Source organism: Ranitomeya variabilis, chromosome 4 (genome assembly GCF_051348905.1).
Source record: "Ranitomeya variabilis isolate aRanVar5 chromosome 4, aRanVar5.hap1, whole genome shotgun sequence".
Taxonomy (NCBI): domain Eukaryota; kingdom Metazoa; phylum Chordata; class Amphibia; order Anura; family Dendrobatidae; genus Ranitomeya; species Ranitomeya variabilis.
Window position 1 is genome coordinate 708,824,202 of NC_135235.1, and position 26,158 is coordinate 708,850,359.

Sequence of the window (26,158 nt, forward strand, 5' to 3'; positions counted from 1 at the left end):
CTTCTGGCGTAGGTATGCCATCACCTCTAGCATTATCTTGGTGAAGATCCTCGGCGCTGTTGAGAGGCCGAAGGGCAAGGCTGCATACTGGAAGTGACGAACCTCGTTGTTGATTTTTACCGCCACTCTGAGGAATTTTTGGTATCTGTCATGAATGGGGAGATGATAGTAAGCATCCTTTAGATCAATGCCCCCCATCATACAGTTTGGGAAGAGGAGCTTTATGGTGGACCTAATGGATTCCATTTTAAATGTATAGTTTTCAATGAATGAATTGAGTTTTTTAAGGTTTATGATGGTTCTGAAAGAACCGTCGGGCTTAGAAATTAGGAATAGGGGAGAGTAGAATCCCCTACCCTCCTGTCCCACCGGCACTTGGACTAGGACCCGTTTTGATATTAGGGTTTGAATTTCAAGCTCTAGAGCCTGTTGCTGTATAGGCGAGCTGAGAGATGTTATAATATAAGACTCGTGGGGAACACGAGAGAATTTTAGTTTAATTCCATCTCGGATGATATTTAAAACCCACGAGCTAGATGTTATCTTCTCCCATTGGGTGGTGAAAAACTTCAGTCTGCCCCCAACTGGTATATCCTCAGTATTTGTTGTCTTTTGGGGGGTTGGGTCTTCTAAACATGGTACCTCTCTGCTTGTCGTCCTTAGTGGTCCATGTTGTAGACCTATCCGTTTGCCTCCTTTTGCCAAACGGCCTCCTCTTAAAGGCTCTCCTGTAAAAGGGAATAGAGGATTCAGGAAAAGCTTTCTTCCTGTCCTTTGCCTTTTTGAGTATCTCGTCTAAGGTTTTACCAAAGAGGTACTCACCCTCACATAGGATTGCGCATATTTTGGATTTAGATTGCGCGTCCCCTTTCCAACTCTTCATCCATAGAGCTCTTCTTGCGTTATTCACAAGGCCCGCAGATCTTGCTGCTAAACGGAGTGAGTCGGCGGAAGCGTCTGCCAGAAAGGCCGCTGCTCCTCGTATTAAGGGGATGGCTACTCGTAGTTTTTCTCTTGAGCTTTTATTTTCAATTTGCTGGTCTAATTGATCAATCCAGATGATCATTGACCGGGCAGCGCAAGTGCTGGCTACTGCAGGCTTGAATATTTCTGTAGCCGCTTCCCAAGACCGTTTAAGGGATGACTTGGCCTTACGATCCAAAGGATCGACCAGTAGTCCCGCATCCTCCACAGGTAGAGTGGATTGTTTAGAGGTCGAGGCTACAGCTGCGTCGACCTTAGGGACTTTGGTCCATGTAAGAAGCTCCTCATCACTAAACGGATATTTTCGTTTTGACGCTGAGGGTAGAAAGCTTCTCTGATCCTGCTTCTCCCACTCTCTTTTAATTAATGTTTTCACTGCTGGTATAACTGGAAAACATCTCCTCTTTCTGTCTGCCAAACCCGCGAACATTATGTCCTGCGCGGTTTGCGCACCCTTTGACTCCTCACACCCCATGGTATTTCGAATTGATTTTACCAAGTTGTCCACACTGTCTAAGGGAAAACATGAGCGTCCCTCAATCTCTGATGAGGATGATGATGCTGAACATGATGACAGGGAGGCGTCTGACAGTACAGGTTGGTCACTGTCGGAGTCTGACACAAGTGTCGGTGTTTTAGACTTAGTACGACGCGATTTGTCCTGGGTCATATTTTTTAGTTCCTCTCTAATAATGGCCCGTAAATCCGTAATGGACACTGCTGCTCCCTGTGTTGTTTCCTTAAAACAGTCCTTGCAAAGTTTTTTGGGGTATGAGTCAGGAAGGGGCTGGCTACACAAGGCACATTCCCTATGCTTCGTTTTTTGTCGTTTTTTGCCCTAAGCGTATAAGTAGAGAGAGAAAGGGAAAAGAGAGAAATAGGGAGACAGCGTCAGCTTAATAGGCAGAGTTCACAACTCACCCAGTGAAGCAAATAATACCGGATCAGATGGCCGAGATCCTGTTCTGGAACCGTCACTTTTACGAGCGGTGTCCGAGGATCCTCTGGCGTGATCTTTGGCGGGGGGTACTGGATCTCCAGCTGTGGGGTCCATGGCACCTGGGGATGACATCTCTGCATCGCCGTTTTACTGTTTGTGAGCGATTTAAATAGTGCGCCCCAAATTTTTTTTTTTCTTTTTGCGCATGCGCAGATCGGCGCCGGCTCCCCCGCCTTGGATCCGGCCTAGGCGCCCCGGAAGTCCATGATTCATTTCCGGGGTAGCCTGTATTGCGGCGGTCGGCGCATGTGCGGCCCGGGATTCAGCACCGGGCCGCAATGGAAGATCACCTTACCCGGCTCCTGGCCGTACTGCCACACCGCACGCTGGGGAAGACGCCGGTCGGCCCTTCCCGGACCTGGCCGTCTGCCCGCTCCATCAGACGAGGAGGGAGCCGTCTAACGGAACTCCCCCGACGCTGCTTCTGAGCCGCAGCCCCTGCCGTTCTCTCGGATACCGCGTAGGCGGCATGCTAGCCCAGGTATGTTTCTCATGAAGAAGTCCTGTCGTTCCCGCAGGAACAGGAAACCTAAACTGAGGAGGAGAGGCGGACCGCCCCCTTTTATTTCTCAATAGGTTTCCTGTTCCTGCGGGGCAGATCCCTCTCTCCAGTGGGGTGCTGTCGTGGCGAAGAGTAAAAACCCAGTACAACAACATCATGCAAATTATGCAACACCAGAAAACGGCAATCTTCCTGATGTGCTGGAGCCATGCACATGGCCAGCTGAGTCCAATACTGAGGTTTATCCTTGGCCAACGGTGTAGCATCAATGCCCCTCAAAGGAATAGGGCTCTGCAAAGGCTGCAGACTGGGTCGCGGTTAGCAGTGGGGTACCACAGGGGTCAGTATTGGGCCCTCTTCTTTTTAACATTTATTAACCCCTTCCCGACATGTGACAGTATAGTACGTCACATGTCGGGACCCCCGCTTTTATGTGCGCTCCGGCGGTGAGCGCACATCAAAGCCGGGACATGTCGGCTGTTTTGAACAGCTGACATGTGCCCGCAATAGGCGCGAGCAGAATCGCGATCTGCGCGCGAGTATTAACTAGTTAAATGCCGCTGTCAAACGCAGACAGCGGCATTTAACTACCGCATCCGGCCATGCGGCCGGATATGAGCGCATCGCCGACCCCTGTCACATGATCGGGGGTCGGCGATGCTCCTCCATTGTAACCATAGAGGTCCTTGAGACCTCTATGGTTACTGATTGCCGGTGACTGTGAGCGCCCCCCTGTGGTCGGCGCTCACAGCACACCTGCAATTCTCCTACATAACAGCGATCTGATGATCGCTGTTATGTAGCAGAGCCGATCGGGCTGTGCCTGCTTCTAGCCTCCCATGGAGGCTATAGAAGCATGGCAAAAGTAAAAAAAAAAAGTTTTTAAAAATGTGAAAAAAATAAAAAAAATATAAAAGTTTAAATCACCCCCCTTTCGCCCCAATCAAAATAAATCAATAAAAAAAAACCCAACCTTCACATATTTGGTATCGCCGCGTTCAGAATCGCCCGATCTATCAATAAAAAAAAAGCATTAACCTGATCGCTAAATGGTGTAATGAGAAAAAAATTCGAAACGCCAGATTTACGTTTTTTTGGTCGCCACGACATTGCATTAAAATGCAATAACGGGCGATCAAAAGAACGTATCTGCACCAAAATGCTATCATTAAAAACGCCAGCTCGGCACGCAAAAAATAAGCCCTCACCTGACCCCAGATCACGAAAAATGGAGACGCTACGAGTATCGGAAAATGGCGCAATTTTGTTTTGTTTTGTTTTTTGCAAAGTTTGGAATTTTTTTTCACCACTTAGGTGAAAAGTAACCTAGACATGTTAGGTGTCAATGAACTCGTACTGACCTGGAGAATCATAATGGCAGGTCAGTTTTAGCATTTAGTGAACCTAGCAAAATAGCCAAGCAAAAAACAAGTGTGGGATTGCACTTTTTTTGCAATTTCACTGCACTTGGAATTTTGTTCCCGTTTTCTAGTACACGACATGCTAAAACCAATGATGTCGTTCAAAAGTACAACTCGTCCCGCAAAAAATAAGCCCTCACATGGCCAAATTGACGGAAAAATAAAAAAGTTATGGCTCTGGGAAGGAGGGGAGCGAAAAACGAAAACGGAAAAACAAAAAAAGCTCCGGGGGTGAAGGGGTTAATGACCTTGTAGGGGGCATTCAGAGTAGAATTTCAATATTTGCAGATGACACTAAACTCTGCAGGGTAATCAATACAGGGGAGGACAATTTTATATTACAGGAGGATTTATGTAAACTAGAAGCTTGGGCTGATAAATGGCAGATGAGCTTTAATGGGGATAAATGTAAGGTCATGCACTTGGGTAGAAGTAATAAGATGTATAACTATGTGCTTAATTCTAAAACTCTGGGGAAAACCGTCAAGGAAAAAGACCTGGGTGTATGGGTGGATGACAAACTCATATTCAGTGGCCAGTGTCAGGCAGCTGCTACAAAGGCAAATAAAATAATGGGACCCATTAAAAGAGGCATAGATGCTCATGAGGAGAACATAATTTTACCTCTATACAAGTCACTAGTGCGACCACACTTAGAATACTGTGCACAGTTCTGGTCTCCGGTGTATAAGAAAGACATAGCTGAACTGGAGCGGGTGCAGAGAAGAGCGACCAAGGTTATTAGAGGACTGGGGGGTCTGCACTACCAAGATAGGTTATTACACTTGGAGCTATTTAGTTTGGAAAAATGAAGACTAAGGGGTGATCTTATGTTAATGTATAAATATATGAGGGGACAGTACAAAGACCTTTCTGATGATCTTTTTAATCATAGACCTGAGACAGGGACAAAGGGGCATCCTCTACGTCTGGAGGAAAGAAGGTTTAAGCATAATAACAGACGCGGATTCTTTACTGTAAGAGCAGTGAGACTATGGAACTCTCTGCCGTATGATGTTGTAATGAGTGATTCATTAATTAAATGTAAGAGGGGACTGGATACCTTTCTGGAAAAGTATAATGTTACAGGGTATATACACTAGATTCCTTGATAAGGCGTTGATCCAGGGAACTAGTCTGATTGCCGTATGTGGAGTCGGGAAGTAATTTTTTTCCCCATGGTGGAGTTACTCTTTGCCACATGTTTTTTTTTTACCTTCCTCTGGATCAACATGTAGGTTAGGCTATGGGTTGAACTAGATGGACTTACAGTCTTCCTTCAACCTTAATAACTATGTAACCCACAGCGCCTGGCGAATTCCAAGTCCATTAAGTTCAGGACAGCGCCTGAATCCACAAATGCCATGACAGAAAAGGACAATAATGAGCAAATCAGGGTCACAGATAAGAGAAATTTAGGCTGTACAGTACTGATGGTAACAGACCTAGCGACCCTCTTAGTACGCTTAGGGCAATCAGAAATAACATGAGCAGAATCACCACAGTAAAAACACAGCCTATTCTGACATCTGAATCCCTGCCGTTCTGTTCTAGTCAAAATCCTATCACATTGCATAGGCTCAGGACTCTGCTCAGAGGATACCGCCATATGGTGCACAACTTTGCGCTCGCGCAGGCGCCGATCAATCTGAATGGCTAGAGACATAGATTAACTCAATCCAGCAGGCGTGGGGAACTCCACCATAACATCTTTAAGGGCTTCAGAAAGACCCTTTCTGAAAATTGCAGCCAAGGCATCCTCATTCCATTTAGTGAGCACAGACCATTTTCTAAATTTCTGGCAGTATAATTCTGCCGCTTCCTGACCCTGACACAGGGCCAACAAAGTTTTTTCTGCATGATCCACAGAATTAGGTTCGTCATACAATAATCCGAGCGCTTGAAAAAATGCGTCTACATTAAACAATGCCGGATCCCCTGATTCAAGGGAGAATGCCCAGTCCTGAGGGTCACCACGCAGCAGAGAGATGACAATTTTAACCTGCTGAATGGGATCACCAGAGGAACGGGGTTTCAAAGCAAAAAACAATTTCCAGTTATTTTTAAAGTTCAAAAACTTAGATCTGTCCTCAAAAAACAAATCAGGAGTAGGAATTCTAGGCTCTAAAGCCGGAGTCTGGACAACATAGTTAGTAAGGCCGAAAAAAGACATTTGTCCATCCAGTTCAGCCTATATTCCATCATAATAAATCCCCAGATCTACGTCCTTCTACAGAACCTAATAATTGTATGATACAATATTGTTCTGCTCCAGGAAGACATCCAGGCCTCTCTTGAACCCCTCGACTGAGTTCGCCATCACCACCTCCTCAGGCAAGCAATTCCAGATTCTCACTGCCCTAACAGTAAAGAATCCTCTTCTATGTTGGTGGAAAAACCTTCTCTCCTCCAGACGCAAAGAATGCCCCCTTGTGCCCGTCACCTTCCTTGGTATAAACAGATCCTCAGCAAGATATTTGTATTGTCCCCTTATATACTTATACATGGTTATTAGATCGCCCCTCAGTCGTCTTTTTTCTAGACTAAATAATCTTAATTTCGCTAATCTATCTGGGTATTGTAGTTCTCCCATCCCCTTTATTAATTTTGTTGCCCTCCTTTGTACTCTCTCTAGTTCCATTATATCCTTCCTGAGCACCGGTGCCCAAAACTGGACACAGTACTCCATGTGCGGTCTAACTAGGGATTTGTACAGAGGCAGTATAATGCTCTCATCATGTGTATCCAGACCTCTTTTAATGCACCCCATGATCCTGTTTGCCTTGGCAGCTGCTGCCTGGCACTGGCTGCTCCAGGTAAGTTTATCATTAACTAGGATCCCCAAGTCCTTCTCCCTGTCAGATTTACCCAGTGGTTTCCCGTTCAGTGTGTAATGGTGATATTGATTCCTTCTTCCCATGTGTATAACCTTACATTTATCATTGTTAAACCTCATGTGCCACCTTTCAGCCCAAGTTTCCAACTTATCCAGATCCATCTGTAGCAGAATACTATCTTCTCTTGTATTAACTGCATTACATAGTTTTGTATCATCTGCAAATATCAATATTTTACTGTGTAAACCTTCTACCAGATCATTAATGAATATGTTGAAGAGAACAGGTCCCAATACCGACCCCTGCGGTACCCCACTGGTCACAGCGACCCAGTTAGAGACTATACCATTTATAACCACCCTCTGCTTTCTATCACTAAGCCAGTTACTAACCCATTTACACACATTGTCCCCCAGACCAAGCATTCTCATTTTGTGTACCAACCTCTTGTGCGGCACGGTATCAAACGCTTTGGAAAAATCGAGATATACCACGTCCAAATCGAGATATACCACATAATCTTGGATACTCTGTACTCTTGCAGCAAGTTGATCCACACGAGAAAACAAACCCTGAACATCCATGCCAGCGCCAAAATCCTGAACCACCCAGAGATTAAGAGGAAAAAAAAGACAAAACACACTGCAGAAAAAAAATGGCTCAGAACTTTTTTTTCCTTCTTTTGAGATGCATTTAATTCATTTTCGGCCAGTTGTACTGTTATGAACTGGTGGTTTAGGAGCAATATGGGACGAGCTCTGGAGGAGGTGGTACCTGTACTGACCGCAGTTCCTGAGCTTAACACAACACTAGAAGTAGCCGTGGGATGTTCCTGTCACTCCCTAGACACCTCGTCACAGCCGGAGGACTAACTACCCCTAAAGGTAGAAACAGGAAAGCTATCTTGCCTCAGAGAAAATCCCCAAAGGATAGATAGCCCCCCACAAATATTGACTGTGAGTGGAGAGGGAAATGACATACGCAGAATGAAACCAGGATGAAGCAAAGGCGGCCACTCTAGCTAGATAGATAGAATAGGACAGAATACTGTGCGGTCAGTATTAAAAAACTAGAAAAATCCACCACAGAGTTTACAAAAATCTCCACACCTGACTAAAGGTGTGGAGGGTAAATCTGCTTCCCAGAGCTTCCAGCTTAACTGAATAAATCCATACTGACAAGCTGGACTAGAAAAAACATAGAAAGTGCTGAACGATAAAGTCCACAAAATGTGGACTGCAAAAGAACAAAGCAAAGACTTATCTTTGCTGAACTGGTCAGAACATAAGGGAAATCCAAGCAGAGATGTGAATCCAACCAGGGACCATTGACAACTGGCACTGGCTGAAGGATAAAGCCAGGCTTAAATAGCTGAGCCAGAATAGACGATCAGTGGAAGCAGCTGCTGACTGCTAAATCCAAGGAGCAGCCGTTCCACTTAAAACCACCGGAGGGAGCCCAAGAGCGGAATTCACAACAGAGGCCCCCCAGATATCCCGTCATCTAGTCTCAATCTATTCGTGGAATTATCCATGACTAAGTTGAAATCTCCCATACAAATAACACTAGCATCAGGATAATTTAGGGAGAAGCCCATTGCCATGCGGAGAACCGATATATTAGTCGGGGGTGGGTTATAAACGCATAGTATCATGTATTCCCGTGTATTAATAAAGGCGTGCACAAAAACAAAACGACCCTCGGGATCTCGCCGTGCCTCCTTGGCCTCCCATCTAACACTTCTATGTATCAGCAGAGAGACCCCTCTTGAATAACTGGTATGAAATGCGTGAAGGGACCACTGCACCCACGGCTTTTGTGTATACTTAGCTGTGTCTCTGGTCAGATGTGTCTCTAGAAGTGCTACAACATCGGGATGGTACCGTTTAATCTGTGAAAATACCTTGATTTTCTTTCGGGGAGTCTTAATACCCCGTATATTCCACGTCATACATATTACCTCAGACCCCATATCCACACTTCGGAAAAAGAATAATATACACCATAGCCTGAGCAGAAATCAGGGACATCACACAGAGCACAGAATTATCAATGGCGACCAACGAACATATCAAACAATCAAAACTGGTGTAAAAACCCAAACAAAACAGAACTTGAACAGTGGAGGAGTATAATCCTACACTCCTACAGTCAGATAGAAAAGGCGATAGCCTCACTGGAATCAGCGTCCTGTATTGTTGATAAGCTCAGCACCTGTACGGAGAGCTCCAATTTGTGTTGCCATTAGATAAGGAGAACTACTTAGGAGTCGGGCACACTAGACGCCTTGTATGTCCGCAACCATTCGGTTACCTCTGCCGGCACGGCCGGACTGGGACTAAAATTCAGCCCTGGCATTTGAAGTTACACAGGCTCACTTGTCACATGGTGACTGTATAATATCTTTTGTACACTTGCAGGCAGGGCCGGTTTAGGCAAAGTGGGGCCCTAGGCAAAGTTTACAATGGGGCCCCAAACGCTAACATATTGCACATAGTCCTCAATACAGTATAATGCAGCCCACATATAGTATAATGAAGCCACCACCCCACAGAATATAATGCAGCCACCCCAGAGTATAATGCAGCCAACCTAGAGTATAATGCAGCCATCCCATAGAATATAATGCAGCCCCCCTCGTAGTTTAATGCAGCCCCCTCATAGAGTATGATGCAATCACCCCTCAAAGAATGTAAATATAATACTGCCCCCCATAGAATATAATGCGGCCCCGAATAGAATATAATACAGCCCACTTCCCCACAGAATATAATGCAGCCCCATCAAAGAGTATGATGCAATCATCCCTCATAAAATCTAATACAGCCCCCATAGAATATAATACAGCCCACCTCCCAGTAATATATAATGTAGCCCCCATAGAATATAATGCAGCCCCCCATAGTATATAACACAGCCTCCCCCAAAGAATGTAATATACCCCTCATAGTATATAACACAGCCTCCCCCACAGAATATAATATACCCCCACAATAGTATATAACACAGCCACATAGTATATAACACGGCCTCCCCCATAGAATATAATATACCCCCATAGTATATAGCAAAGCCCGCATAGTATATAGCACAACCCGCATAGTATATAGCACAACCTGCATAGTATATAGCACAACCTGCATAGCATATAGCACAACCCGCATAGCAGATAACACAGCCCACGTAGTAGTATACAGTACAGCCCACACAGTAGTATACAGCACAGCCCACACAGTAGTATACAGCACAGCCCACACAGTAGTATACAGCACAGCCCACACAGTAGTATACAGCACAGCCCACGTAGTAGTATACAGCACAGCCCACGTAGCAGTATACAGTACAGCCCATGTGCACCCGCAGTGTCAGAGGCAGAGCGGGGAATGATGTGAGAGGGAGCGACAGCAGATGCTCTCTCCTCCATCATTGCATTCAAATGTACCGGCGTCATAGACGCCGGTATAGTTGAATGCGGCGGCGGCGCTGGGGGGGGGTGAGTCGGCGGGCAGTGGCCCACTACTGGCACCAGCCCTTCTGGCATTTGCCAGAACTGCCCTATGGCCAGTCCAGCCCTGTCCGCCGGATCTGTAAAGAACAAGGAAGAGCCCTCATGGAGAATGCGGAGTCGAACTGGGTAAAGCATGGAATAAATGATGTTTTTATCCCTGAGCTGCCTCTTAACTTCCACAAATCGAACTCGCTGTTTTTGGAGCTCCATGGAGAAATCCGGGAAGATTGATATAGTAGTGTTATTGAATTTAATAGGGCCTTTCTGTCTCGCCAAGCAAAGTATCGCATCTCTGTCTCTGCAGTTGAGAAGATGCGCCAAAAAGGGCCGGGGTGGAGTTCCGGGAGGAAGAGGCCTCGTTGGAACCCTATGGGCTCTCTCCACAGAAAATGTTGAGGAGAATCCATCTCCCAGGGAGGTTTTAAGCCAATCCTCCAGAAATTTCTCAGGTTGCTGACCCTCCGAGCGCTCCGGTAGGCCAATAATTCGAATGTTATTGCGGCGCAATCTGTTTTCCAGGTCGTCTGCTTTTTGTTTCCAGGCATGACAATTTAGTTTCCATAGGGGTAATGGTGTCCTCTATCTGAGACACTCTTGTTTCAAACTCTGAGATGCGCCCCCTCATAGCTTGCATATCATGTCGCAAGCGACCCACTTCAGTGTGTACGTCTTCTATTTTTTCCATAAGAGAAGATCTAGTGAGGGATATAGCCTGCATCAATTGCTCAGATGCTTGTTTAAGAGTCACTTCGTCTTATTCTCCCTCCTCATTACTGTCAGAAAGACGATTTTTGCGTTGGTTCTGCGTGGGATTATTTCTGAGAGTGCGTACATTATCAGAGGCATCTTCTCTGGCATATTGCTTTAATTTGTCAGCAGCCTTCGCTCCTTTGGAATGCTGCATGGCGATCAGCAGAAAGACCACACAGAAGGATCACACTTATAGTTATAGCTGGTCTACTCCCCAACAGCAGATCCGGCAAAGTTAAACACTGGAGTAGATTCCAGGAAGACTACCAGCAGGTTTAAAGGAATTGTCAGATATTTATTGAAGCAGCAATTGAGGATTCACCCAGGCACTGTGCCTTAGAGCAGCCCACAACTTCCCCAGGCAGAGCAGCAGGGAGGAGGGATTAATCCCTCCAGAGTTATGGTACCGACAGGAGTTTGTCTGGTAAGGGGGTGCAGGGCCCAATCTTCCAGGGCAAACACCGCACCACCCCTCTACTATCTCAGATATTAGCTCACCTCCTGAGCTGCACCGCAATTATATTGCGCCGCTCTCCTTACTGCTGGAGTGCGCGCTGCAGTGATGGCTGCCGCTCCCCCAGGCACCGCTCGCCGATCAAGACCCAGCACCTGTACTTCAGTGTTCCACAGCGCTCCCGCTTCAGTGCAGGTATATGCCGCTCCCAGGGGAATACACCTGGTTCCAGTAACCGCTGGTGCTGTGTCCTGTTCGTTGGAGCGCGCGCTCAAAGATGGCCGCCGCAGCTCAGGGATTCTGCCGCCCATCCAGGCCGCCTCACCACCCGACGTCTCAAGACTCCAAAACTACCACTCAAGGGGGATCGCCGGTCTCCTGAGGTCCCAAGGGCACCGTTCCAGCCGATGCAGTCGGTGAGTCAGGGGGATTTATGGCAGGATTAGGATCAGGATGACCGGAGCTCCCACGAGGTGCGTCCTCTCTCCTGGATTACATAGCCACGCCCCCCCATGATTTTGTATTTTCTCTGCCCTCATGGATCTGACCCAACAACTTGACTATTCGTCATCCCACCTCACTCCACAGAACAGCAGGTAACACCATGGCCCAAGCCTAGGGATCTCTGTTTAAGAACAGATTCATGTAAAGAATGTTGAGCAAGGCAATCCTTGGGATCTGCAAAGCTGAGTAGATAGTGTCAAGCCTGATTGTGGTAGCCATATTTTGAGCTTCCAGGTAACCAATATTGTGTCTGGAATCTATTCCAACAAGATATGCATTCAAATAGCTAAATGGCGATCCTTCCCTTCTTAACCCTGCCAAGTGCCCAGACAGTAGTGTACAACCGTATACAGGGTATTGTTGGATTCAAGAGATGTTGGAAAATAATTTGTGAGGTCCATTTGTTTCCTATTATCCTTTGTGAAGAATTCCAAAGTTATCACCACAAAAAGCGACACGTCAGATGCGAAAAATGGGAGTATTTTGGGCAGTAACTACTGTAGTCAAAAACTGACTATGAACAATAACACATCTATCAAAATATTCAAACTCAACAGTCTTCATCAGTAAAATATGAGTAGTGGTATCAACTCTCTGGAGTAATTAGAGTATGGTGCTCGGTGGCTCTTGGCAATCTAAACTATCGTAAGGGCCAATATTTTCTATCAGATGAGTTTCAAGAAAAAACATTAGACATTTAAAGAGAACTTTTTATAATACTGCAGAGCTGAGGCATCTTCAATTTAGATCTCGCACATTTGGAAGAGGTAAAGGAGACTTTAAAAAAAAAATACCAGGGAGTTTCAAACTTACAAACTCACCTAACTGAGGCAGGCTGATCATACCACAAAGTATCAACCAGAATGAACATGTAAAAAAAAAAAAAAAACCAGAACAAAAAATATGTTACATCTCCCCCAAAAAAGTATGTACGAGGGGAGAACTCTAACACTAAACTGGAGTTGCACTCGTTTATGGTGGACCATTGGAGCTACTGAGTCCTGACCAGAAGAGTAGAGAAAGTATTACTGCCCCCATTTCAGGAGAGATTGTGCAGTAATCTGAATTTCTTATGATTGAAAACATAATGTACTTTATGACATGGAGTGAATCTATGAAACCAGGACTCGAGCCAACACATCTATTCCATCCGGTTTGCGTTTAGTAGGACCATAATTTATTTTTCAACGGGACAATGACCCCAAACACACCTCCAGGCTGTGTAAGGGCTATTTGACCAAGAAGGAGAGTGATGGGGTGCTACGCCAGATGACCTGGCCTCCAAAATCACCAGACCTGAACCCAATCAAGATTGTTTGGGGTGAGCTGGACCGCAGAGTGAAGGCAAAAGTGCCAACAAGTGCTAAGTGACTACCTCTTGAAGCTCATCAAGAGAATGCCAAGAGTGTTCAAAGCAGTCATCAAAGCAAAAGGTGGCTACTTTGAAGAACCTAGAATATAAGACATATTTTCAGTTGTTTCACTCTTTTTTGTTAAGTATATAATTCCACATTTGTTAATTCATAGTTTTGATGCCTTCAGTGTGAATGTACAATTTTCATAGTCATGAAAATACAGAAAAATCTTTAAATGAGAAGGTGTGTCCAAACTTTTGGTCTGTACTGTATATATATTTATATGTAAATGTACTCAATGGGTACTGTTTATAGGATTGGGGCTAGAATAGGATATGCTAGAACTGTAGTGGGACTAGAATAGAGGGGGGCACAGTAGTGATAGATGATATAAAATAGAGCAAGAGGTAGGCAGCACAGGGGTTAACTAAAGGGGGAGGTACAGCAAGGAGCAGGGAAGTATAATCAGGATACTTTCTGATTATAGACAGACACCCAGGCAGCCTTGCCAAGGGCAGGATGCATGCAGTGTATGAGACAGCTACAGGTCATAAAGCTGCAGATGGCAATAAGGGGCCCCAGGCTGGAGAATAGTACAGTCGGGCATCAGCTCAATAGGATCATCCTCAGGGAGGTTCTGGGGTCTACGACTGGGGCTGGAGTCAGTAAGATGAACTCCTGGCACCTTTGCAAGATGGAATCGGACAAGGGGCTGACAGGGAGCTGGTGATGCAGGTAGTACGGAAGGGGCACGGATTGTCCACAGAAATTGCGTGGATTGCCAGGAGAGAAGAAGGTGGGGTTATGGAGGAAATGGGAGTCTGCCCAGAAGGAAGGGAAAGTGCAAGATATGATGCTTTGTGTGAAATGTGCTGCAAAAGTGATGGGTGCCCATGTTATCAGTAAAGTTGAACTGTTTGAAAAGGACTGTGATGCTGCAGTGTTTTATGGAACCTGGAATCCTGAAGCTGGAGTGAAACCGAGGGAACTGAAATGAGTACTCTGCTACACACACACACACACACACACACACCAGAAAGGACTCTGTATTTCATCTGCGGGGCGCCAGGGTGTGGAAACACTACGGCTCGTTGCCACGACTACCACCCTGGCTGCCTTACACTTGCAGGTTGTAAGCGCTATACAAAAGAGTTTTCACAGTTTCACAAAGCCATTTAAACATTTTCGGATGGAGGAGAATGTTATGCTCTACCGGCAAAATGGGGATCACATGATTGTGCCACGTCCAAACTACACCAATGATAAAGCAGCCACAGCCGGTGACCGAGAAGAATCTGTGACTTCTCTGTAGTTAGTGGTCACTACTCACCTGGGTATTCATATGTAGGAGTCTCCTCTTTACACCGCTCATCACCCCTCACATATGTCTCTGTAATATTAATATGGGTCAGATCTTCACCCTGAAATAAATATTGTAAAAGTCACAGACAGATGGAGAAGTCACATCTATAAATCAGCTCTTATCCTGCCATCTCCACAGTTCTCATGAAACCAGTATGAAACATGTAATACTGGTGGATAAAACAAGACTGTGCACAAGACCTTCACCACCGTCTACACATCATAGGGGAGATCTCATGACACCTTCTCTCCATCTACCTGATGATCCTGAGAGACATTGGGATCTTCTTGTTTACAGTCATGTGGAAGAAGAGGACGGGGACATCTCTCTGGTGTTGTACTCTTACTGGATAGATCTGGAGGAAACACATACAGGGACTGAATTCATTCCTTACATACAGATAATACAGATAATTATAGGCTGTGTGTATTAAATCCTATTACCCGGTGATGTGAGGGGCTGGGGAACCTCCATCATGACGTCCTTGTACAGATCTTTGTGTCCTTCTAAATACTCCCACTCCTCCATGGAGAAATAGATGGCGACATCCTGACACCTTATAGGAACCTGACACATACAATGATACCATCATCCCCCCGATCCCTTCATAGCATTACTGTATAATGTCCCAGCATTCCCAGCAGTGTCACCTCTCCAGTCAGCAGCTCAATCATCTTGTAGGCGAGTTCTAGGATCTTTTGGTCATTGATGTCCTCATGTATCAGGGGGTGAGGTGAAGGCCCCGTGATTGGGCTCAGGGGTCTTTCCCATCCCTCAGACACAGGGGCCTGACAGCGCTCACTAGAGGTCTTCTTCACTACTGTGTAATCCTGGTTATGGAGAGACACATTAATAAATCTCAAAACAGACATTTCCAGAGTCCTCACCTCTCCAGTTCTGTCCATCTGTTATTCCCACAGATAAGAATGATGTAATGTGACGTCATCAGAATCTCTCACCTCTCCAGTAAGCCGGAAGAGGATCTCTAGGGTGACGTGTAATATCCTCTCTGCCATCTTGTCCCTCTTCATATCCATTCTTGATGGGTAGTTAAGAAAAATTCTCTTAATATAGAAGATGTCTACTGAAAGGATCGGATAATTGTAAGAAAGAAAGTATTAGTGCCCCCATTTCAGGAGAGATTGTGCAGTAATCTGAATTCCTTAGGATTGAAAACATAATGTAATTTATGACATGGAGTGAACCTATGAAACCAGGACTGGAGCAAACACATCTCCTGCAAGCGTGAATAAATGTATATTACAGCCATCAGCCACGCACAGCTTAGAGATATATCATGGCACAGGGGTAATGTTTTTTATGTAGTTTATCACAATCCTCCTTGAAATTAGTCAGCTTTTAATACAAATTGAAAAGTCAGGATAAAGGGAAACTCTTAGGGTACGTTCACACAGGACTTTTTTGCTGCTTTTTTTTATGCTAATTTAGGTGCGTTTTTTTGGTGCGTTTTTGGTGCGTTTTTTGGGTACATTCACACAGGACTTTTTTGCTGCAGATTTTTGCTGCAGATTTTTGCTGCAGATTTTTGCTGCTTTTTTTATGCCAATTTTCAGCTGCTAGGACACCTCACAATGGCTCTTCACACCTCACAATGGCTCTTCACACCTCACTACCAGGAACTCCCTCACAATAGATCACAATCAGGACACCTCACAATGGCTCTTCACACCTTAGAATGGCTCACAATGGATCTTCACACCTCACTACCAGAAACTCCCTCACAATAGATCACAATCAGGACACCTTACAATGGCTCTTCACACCTCACTAACCACACCCCTAAGCTCTTGGCTGTGAGATCCCTTCCTGCTGGCCATGATTTTCTGCACAAAAAACGCAGCAAATAATGCTACATGCGTTTTTTCAGCGTTTTTGCAGCGTTTTTTTCATCACCCATTCAAGTCAATGGGTGAAAAAACGCTGCAAAAACGCAGCAAAAACGCTGAAAGAAGTGACATGCCCTATGTCCAAAAAAAGCAGCAAAGCAGAAAATACTGATCAAATAAAAAACCAACGTGTGTGCATGAGATTTCTGAAATCTCATAGGCTTTACTGGTACTGTAAAAAGCAGCTGAAAATTAGCATAAAAAAAAGCAGCAAAAAAGTCCTGTGTGAACGTACCCTTATTGTACAGAAATTCACACTTGGCCTCACTGCACATTTAATATTGTCGATCATAAAAGCGAAGTTTGGCCAGAAAGACTGGACCTGGTCTTGTAGGGACCATATGAGCACATTCAGCAGCACAGGAGGGAGAGAAGGAAGATTCATCCAATAAGATATCGGGGTACTAGGAAGCCAACAGCATCATTACCCTCTGCTTTCTCTTACAGGACCGTCATAATATCTTGTCAGCACATTCTACGTACGTTGTTATTTGGCTTTGAAGACTACAGACCTGGGCAGGTAACGGTCAGCGTGTTCTAATCCCTAGCTGTAGGTGGATCCTGTGTAAGAATGTGGTGGGGACCATCTTGTGCCTTCTCTCCTGGACTCTGTTCGCACGTTCACATGTGGCACCTCACTGTGTATTACTGTTCATACCATATACCATAATGTAAATGTACTCAATGGGTACTGTTTATAGGATTGGGGCTAGAGTAGGATATAACATAGGCTAGAGCTGTAGTGGGGCTAGAATAGAGGGGGGCACAGTAGTGATAGATGATAACATAGAATAGAGCAGGAGGTAGGCAGCACAGGGATTAACTAAAGGGGAGGTACAGCAAGGAGCAGGGAAGTATAATCAGGATACTTCCTGATTAGACAGACACCCGGGCAGCCTTGCCAAGGGCAGGATGCATGCAGTGTATGAGACAGCTACAGGTCATGGGGGTAAAGCTGCGGATGGAAATGAGGGGCCCCAGACTGGAGAATAGTGTAATGACCAGAGGTCCGAATAAGATCCAGTGAGTCACAAACCAAGACCAAGGCAGAAATCTCCAACGGTATTTACTCAAAGGCAAAATAATAAAGGTAATATGGAGAATATTAAGGCAGATGCACCCCAAAGATACACTAGCTCAGCAGCAGCTGAAATCACTGTGCCACTCCAAAGTCTCCTGAGAACTGTATGCTACAACAGACTAATAAGAAATTTACCTAACAGGGCAACTAAAAACAGGAACAAGTGTAAATTGAATGTAGTGTTATCAAGGGAGCCCCTGGAATGGCACACTGAGTATAACTTACACACCTCTAATATTCAATACACCTCTAAGGTAACCATTAAACACTCTGGACAGGGATACCCGGGTATCTATGACTATTGGTACCGTATCCTGAGATAGATCTCCTCTCAGGCAGGAATCTGCACAGGCTGCAGCCCGTCCATATCTTCAGCGCCAATAAGTTACAGCAAGCTCCTCTTGTCTTATCGGCAGATGCCGGGCCCAAACGCCGGGGACTTAGTTAGTGGTCTCTGCTTCTGTAGCTCCTAGGAATGCTTCCACGACAACCCGTCCGTTTCTGTATCAGCAGTCTGTCAGACTTGTTTCTCCACTTGATGCACAGGGAATCCACAGACTCTCAAACACGTAGTGGGTTTGCAGTAAAGTTTCAGTCTTTCAAAATAAAAGGTTAGCTCCTCTCCAGAAAAATGTTAGGAACAAAAGGTCTCTCACAGAGTTGAACAAAAGGTTAGCTTTTCTCCAGGAAAACGTTAGCAATGAAAAGTCTCTCAATAGCTTCTTTTTCTCCAACAAACTCGTAGTAAAATCCACACACAGTCTCTTTGTTATATCACAGCAGCTTCTGCTCTTTCTTCCCGCCTTTCTCTTTTCAGCTCTCACTTCCTTGTTTCACTTTACACACGAGATACCAGACCCCACCCCCCAGCACACATTGTCTCTCGGAGTCTTGCAGGGTCTGTTCTCTGCTGCAGCAGGCAAAAACCACAGGGTCCTAGTGCCCTCTCAGTGGGACTACAGTTCACCCTCTTACATGCCACCCCACTAGAGGTTGGCGTCCTCGACATACCTTCCCACTCAAATTCATCTTGAGCATATCGCTGAGGCGGTATTCCTGCCGTAGATCGTGTAGTTCTCCTGAGTCCTACATCAACAGGTGCAACCTTAGAGGGAGCTAAAGTCTCTTCCGTGGTCGTGTTAGTGGGCGCAAGTGGAGTTGTCTTCTCCTGCGGCTCGATGTCCTGTGATACAGCGTCAGGACCAAGCAGTTGACCTGATGCACTCTCCTCAACAACATCCTCCATATCCCCAACATTCTCATCACCCGAGGCCAGATCGGTCACAGGGGGCAAATAAGCAGGCGCAGGAGTAAGTACACTATCAAACTCAAGATCATTCAGAGTTCCCGCCCCTTGGAACATGGCCTCTGGCTCTAGGGGAGTAGGCGCCGAATTTTCAAACCAGCACCGTTGTAACATGTTACGATGCAAATTACGGGTTGGCCCCCCTGTCCCCACCGGTTCGACCTCATACACTGGAATCTCAGGGTTCACCTGTTTTTTTATCAGATACGGTATCGCCTCCCATCGGTCACTCAGCTTTCCTGACCGTCGTTTTGTCCTCACCAACACTCTGTCTCCCGGAGAGAACAGCTCTGTTTGTACAGGTCGCGTGTCCCTATGGACCACCTGGCGAAGGCGGTCGCCCACCACCTGATGCACCACCCTCAACCGCCGCCGATGCTCTCGTACCCACTCGGATGCAGTCCGAGGGGGGGCAGAGGAGGGATCTGGCACGTTCAAATCCTCAATGTCTCGGCCAGGTCTACCAAACAACATGTGTGGTGAGTAACCAGTAGTACTGTGCACCCTGTTATTGTAAGCCCACATCAATTCGGGAAGATACTCAGGCCAGCATGTCTGTTGCTGACTCTCTAAGGACCTCAACATTTGCAACAAGGTCCGATTAAAACGCTCACACGCCCCGTTACCCTGAGGGTGGTAAGGCGTTGTTCTCGACTGCTCGATACCATAGAGCTGGTGCAACTCTTTCATCACCGTCCCCTGAAAGCAGGCCCCTTGATCTGAATGTATTCTCTGCGGACACCCGAACACTTGGAAGAAATGTCGGCACACTGCCTCAGCCGCCGACTTGGCCGTCTGATCTCGTCGGCACCGCTACAGCATACTTGGTAAAGTGATCTGTCATCACCAGGCAATAGGAGTACCCTGACGTAGAGTACCCTATCAACACATAGTCAATCATGAGTAGCTCCAGTGGAGCTGAAGTCTTAATAGACTGTGTGGGAGCCCGCTGCTCAGGGCTTTTGTTGAGCCCACAAATTCGGCACTGCCGACACGCGTCGGCCACCATCCCTCCCAACTCAGGGCAGTAGAGAACTCGCTGCAACCACTGAAGTGTCTTTTCACTTCCAAAATGGGCCCACTTCTCATGCGCCTCACGAGCGACCACTGGACCCATCCCCACAGGAATTATCAGTTGGTACCGATGCTGCAGCTCCGATGGCAGGTACACCTTACGATACAAAAGAACTTGTTCCACACACAATTTATCCCATTGTCGAAGGAGTTTCATTCCTTCCATGGACAACTGAGCCTTGTCCTCTGCACTGGGCCAGGCCTTGTTTTGTACCCAACGGCGCACAAGTGCAACGTCCGGACACTCATCCTGGACTCTTGCCCAATCTGAGGATGTTTTACCCAGGACACAGGGCATCCCGGTGGCCACCCCACTTGAGTGTACCACACTTTGGAAGATAGGTATCTGCCCCAAAGCTGGAGTTTCACTGTCCTCAAGTTGTTCGTCAACATCTTCCCCTGATGACCCAAGGGGCACTCTTGACAATGCATCTGCATTGCCGTTTTCTCGACCAGAGCGAAATTTAATGCGGTAATTGAACTTGGCTAGTCTGGCGACCCACCGCTGCTCTAACGCTCCCAGTTTTGCATTCTCTAAGTGAGCTAGCGGGTTGTTATCTGTCATGACTAGCACCTCAGCTCCTGTTAGATACTCGGCGAAGCGTTCTGTCATTGCCCACACCAGGGCCAGCAATTCCAGCCGAAATGAGCTGTAGTTAGCCGGATTTCGCTCGGAGTCTCTTAAAGATCTGCTGCCATAAGAAATCACTCGCTCTTGGCCGTCCTGCACCTGAGCTAGTACTGCCCCCAACCCATGGAGACTACCATCGGTATACAACAAAAAAGGGGTGTCAAACCGGGCGTAGGCCAGCAATGGGGCACTCGTTAGGGAGGTTTTCACTTCATCAAATGCCTTTTTCTGTAGGGGCCCCCATGGGATGGGGCGATTTCGAGGACCCAGCGCTGTCCCTCTCAAAAGTTCATTCAAGGGACTCACCACTTGTGAGAATTTAGGCACAAACCGCTGATAGTATCCTGCTAGGCCCAGGAAGGCCCGCACTTCTCGCAGGTCACAAGGAGGTGGCCACTCTTGTACCGCCTTGATCTTACTGTCTAAAGGTAGTACCCCGTCCGGGGTCACCAGATGCCCCAAATATTCAATCTGGTTTCGTAACAGTTTACATTTTTTTGGCTTTATTTTCAGGTCGTAGCTCTTGAGCCGCCGGAGAACCTGACGCAGCTTCTCCAGATGATCTTCAAATGAGGTTCCGAACACCACAATGTCGTCTAGATACAGTGGGGCAAAAAAGTATTTAGTCAGTCAGCAATAGTGCAAGTTCCACCACTTAAAAAGATGAGAGGCATCTGTAATTTACATCATAGGTAGACCTCAACTATGGGAGACAAACTGAGAAAAAAAAATCCAGAAAATCACATTGTATGTTTTTTTATCATTTTATTTGCATTTTATGGTGGAAAATAAGTATTTGGTCACAAACAAAATTTCATCTCAATACTTTGTAATATATCCTTTGTTGACAATGACAGAGGTTAAACGTTTTCTGTAAGTCTTCACAAGGTTGCCACACACTGTTGTTGGTATTTTGGCCCATTCCTCCATGCAGATCTCCTCTAGAGCAGTGATGTTTTTGGCTTTTTGCTTGGCAACACGGACTTTCAACTCCCTCCAAAGGTTTTCTATAGGGTTGAGATCTGGAGACTGGCTAGGCCACTCCAGGACCTTGAAATGCTTCTTACGAAGCCACTCCTTCGTTGCCCTGGCGGTGTGCTTTGGATCATTGTCATGTTGAAAGACCCAGCCACGTTTCAACTTCAATGCCCTTGCTGATGGAAGGAGGTTTGCACTCAAAATCTCACGATACATGGTCCCATTCATTCTTTCATGTACCCAGATCAGTCGTCCTGGCCCCTTTGCAGAGAAACAGCCCCAAAGCATGATGTTTCCACCACAATGCTTTACAGTAGGTATGGTGTTTGATGGATGCAACTCAGTATTCTTTTTCCTCCAAACACGACAAGTTGTGTTTCTACCAAACAGTTCCAGTTTGGATTCATCAGATCATAGGACATTCTCCCAAAACTCCTCTGGATCATCCAAATGCTCTCTAGCAAACTTCAGACAGGCCCGGACATGTACTGGCTTAAGCAGTGGGACACGTCTGGCACTGCAGGATCTGAGTCCATGGTGGCGTAGTGTGTTACTTATGGTAGGCCTTGTTACATTGGTCCCAGCTTTCTGCAGTTCATTCACTAGGTCCCCCCCGCGTGGTTCTGGGATTTTTGCTCACCGTTCTTGTGATCATTCTGACCCCACGGGGTGGGATTTTGCGTGCAGCCCCAGATCGAGGGAGATTATCAGTGGTCTTGTATGTCTTCCATTCTCTAATTATTGCTCCCACTGTTGATTTCTTCACTCCAAGCTGGTTGGCTATTGCAGATTCAGTCTTCCCAGCCTGGTGCAGGGCTACAATTTTGTTTCTGGTGTCCTTTGACAGCTCTTTGGTCTTCACCATAGTGGAGTTTGGAGTCAGACTGTTTGAGGGTGTGCACAGGTGTCTTTTTATACTGCTAACAAGTTTAAACAGGTGCCATTACTACAGGTAATGAGTGGAGGAAAGAGGAGACTCTTAAAGAAGAAGTTACAGGTCTGTGAGAGCCAGAAATCTTGATTGTTTGTTTCTGACCAAATACTTATTTTCCACCATAAAATGCAAATAAAATGATAAAAAAACAGACAATGTGATTTTCTGGATTTTTTTTTCTCAGTTTGTCTCCCATAGTTGAGGTCTACCTATGATGTAAATTACAGACGCCTCTCATCTTTTTAAGTGGTGGAACTTGCACTATTGCTGACTGACTAAATACTTTTTTGCCCCACTGTATATCAGGACTGATTCAAAATTTAGATCGCCCAAGCAATGTTCCATCAGGCGTTGGAAGGTTCCCGGAGTGGTAGCGAGGCCAAAGGGCATCCGGTTGAACTCAAAGAGCCCCATTGGCAAGACAAACGCCGTCTTGGCCCGATCTTTTTCAGCCATTGGGACCTGCCAGTACCCGCTTGCCAAATCCAACGTTGAGAAATACTTGGCCCGACCCAGGGCCGACAGGGATTCTTCAATACGGGGTAAAGGATATGCGTCCCGTACGGTGTGGGCGTTCAATTTTCGATAGTCCACACAAAATCGGAGTGTCCCATCCTTCTTGCGGACCAAGACTACAGGGGCCGCCCAGGGACTCCGGCTCTCTCGGATCACTTGGTTGTCCAGCATACTGGCCACCATGCTCTTCACCTCTTGATAAAGCGCTGGAGGAATTTGCCGATATCTTTCTCTAATGGGTGGAGTATCCCCCGTTGGAATCTCATGCTCAATCATCTGGGTACACCCGAAATCCTCTCCATGTCGGGAAAAGGTCTCTTGATGTTCCCACAAAACTCTCTCCAACTGCTCCAACTGCACGGGGGTCAGCTTCTCCCGATCCACTCCCATCTGCTCCATGATCACATGACCATTCCATTCCTCCGTAGGAGGCTCAGTCCGGCCTACCTCGACCGCAAAGGTCCAGGATGACTGTTGGTCTGGTCGCAGTTCGAATCCTGCATTTTCCGGCACCTTTTCTGCCGGCACGAACAGTTCAGCCAGTATGGTTCCAGCAGGAATTGCAACAGCTTCATCTAAAACATTGATGCATCGGACCGGCACTCGTCCATTCTTCACAATCGCCAGAGACCGGGCCACATGTACCTTGGCAAATGAGGAACCCTCTCGGGCGGGCTCAAGTAGCACTTCAAGCCCATTCAATCTCTGTGCAGCTCCCACAGGCAGCATTAAGAGTTCCTCTTGTCTTGGTCCCAGCAGGATCGGGGCCCTCGATGGCACTCGGACCCGGCCCACCCGGCCACCTGGGACCGCACTTTTCAGCAAGTCGCAACTCAGCACTAGACGGTGTAGAATTCTCTGTGTGGGTCGGTGTCTTGTCGCACGGGCCCAGTATCGGGGTCCTTCACTGGCATACATCTGGTGATTCAAGTCTCGCAGCACGTTCATTCCGAGCGTCACTTCCATCCCTCTTCTAGGGGGGTGATCCACCAGTACTACCCCTTTCTGCCCCAGCTCTTGACCAAACATTTTTAGTTGCATCCACACGATTCCATTGACTGACAGTTGACCATTATTTGCGGCGGTCAGTCGTATCACTCGGCCATCCTCTGGAATCACTAGTCGACTGAAGTATCTCTCAAATACTTCTAGTGTCATTATAGTACATTCGGATCCCGTGTCAACCAAGCACCTCATCTTCCGCCCTTCAAATTCTGCTTCTATCACTGGACTACATGCAAACAAATCTTGCTCATTCCGTCGAGGGCTTTGTGTGGGTGGGGCCGCTGCTGCTTGCCCTCTCATGGCAGCGGCCGGAAGTTTAAAGCCGGCGACGGGGTTTCTGGGGCTGCAAGCGTCCGGCAGTAACGAGAGATGTGTCCCTGGCACCCACACTTCCAGCAGGTGATTGCTCCTCGTGGATGAGGGCTTGACTCATTCTGATAGGACGACCTGGCCGTCTGTGGGGTCACCGTTCCAGGGGGTGGGGCAGGAGGCCCCCGTGAGGGGGTAGAGGCGGGATCAACTGTCAGTTGAGACAATTTCAGCTTCAACTCCTTCACCTCAGCACGCAAAGCTTGTACCACGCTCACCAGCCCCTCTTCCCCTGACCCTGATGACCCACCTTCCTCCAGCTGGGCACTATTCACTGACCCCTCGGGCACATGGGCAGATTTCTCTTCTCTTTCCACTGCAGCTCGGTAAATCTGCCAGAAGGATAATTCTGATGCAGCCCGGGCCATTTCCAACAGTTTGTCCCGGAGAAGTCTATTAGCTAAACCGGTGATGAATTGATCCCGGAGCAAGCGGTCTACCTCCCGGAACGCTCCCATGGCCCCCTGGTCTGCATCTCATTCAGCGTCTCTTGCAAGATATTAGAGTACTGCATCAGGGACTCACACTCTCTCTGGGGACGATTAAAGAATAGGGACCGAAGCTGGGCCACACGCCCTCGGCCCCCCAAACTCCGCTCTAACAGTTCCAAAATCTTTTCTAACGTATCCCTCTCTGATTCTGGGCGCACCATCACCATATGCCTAATATCACCCTCCAGTGCATTTAATGCCAGCTCAGCGCGTAACGCGGGGGTCAAATTACACATGCGCAGAATACTCCGGATTCTCTCAGCCCAATCTTGCAACGCCATATTGCGCCCATCGTATTTCGGCATGTGCTGAAGTAAAGCTCCTACAGGCACATACCCTCCCGGGGTCGCCGCGGCTGCCAGGGGAACCCCAACCCCCGAGGAGGATGCGGATACAGCGGGGTCATTTCCACCCTCGTCCCTGTCCATGACAAACACTGGATCCTGCCGACTACGCAAAAAATGTAATGACCAGAGGTCCGAATAAGATCCAGTGAGTCACAAACCAAGACCAAGGCAGAAATCTCCAATGGTATTTACTCAAAGGCAAAATAATAAAGGTAATATGGAGAATATTAAGGCAGATGCACCCCAAAGATAGACAAAGGCAGGGAGCCAGCACACCGAGGAAAGCACGGATCTCCGTCCTGACGTGACGTAGCAAGTATCCAAAATGAAGAGATGATCCAGCTTCCATATAAAATGTAAAAGTTTAATCCAACATATTAAAATGAGGAGACGACTCCTGGGACGGCATCATACACATAGTAAGGCGAGCGACGCGTTTCGACCTAGCGGTCTTTATCACAGCTCAGCTGTGCCCATGTTATCAGTAAAGTTGAACTGTATGAAAAGGACTGACACTGCAGTGTTTTATGGAACCTGGAATCCTGAAGCTGGAGTGAAAAGAGACTGAGGGAACTCCAGCAACTGAAATGGGTACTATGCTGCACACACCTCACACACAACAGAAAGGACTCTGTATTTCATCTGCGGGGCGCCAGGGTGTGGAAACACTACGGCTCGTTGCCACGACTACCACCCTGGCTGCCTTACATCTGCAGGCTGTAAGCGCTATACAAAAGGGTTTTCACAATCTCACAAAGCCATTTAAACATTTTCGGATGGAGAAGAATGTTATGCTCTACCGGCAAAATGGGGATCACATGATTGTGCCACGTCCGAACTA

At 46.8% G+C, this 26,158-nt stretch overlaps 1 protein-coding gene across 1 annotated transcript in view; it reads right to left on the reverse strand.

The window, feature by feature from the left end:
• LOC143766487 (uncharacterized) overlaps nt 1-26,158 on the reverse strand; it is a 416,280-nt gene that overhangs the window by 300,955 nt on the left and 89,167 nt on the right. Inside the window, exons 7-8 of the mRNA XM_077254203.1 lie at nt 15,638-15,762; nt 15,329-15,508 (exon numbers count right to left, since the gene is read on the reverse strand). Of these exons, the coding sequence (XP_077110318.1) occupies nt 15,329-15,508; nt 15,638-15,762 (305 nt within the window). The remainder of the gene's footprint in view (nt 1-15,328; nt 15,509-15,637; nt 15,763-26,158) is intronic.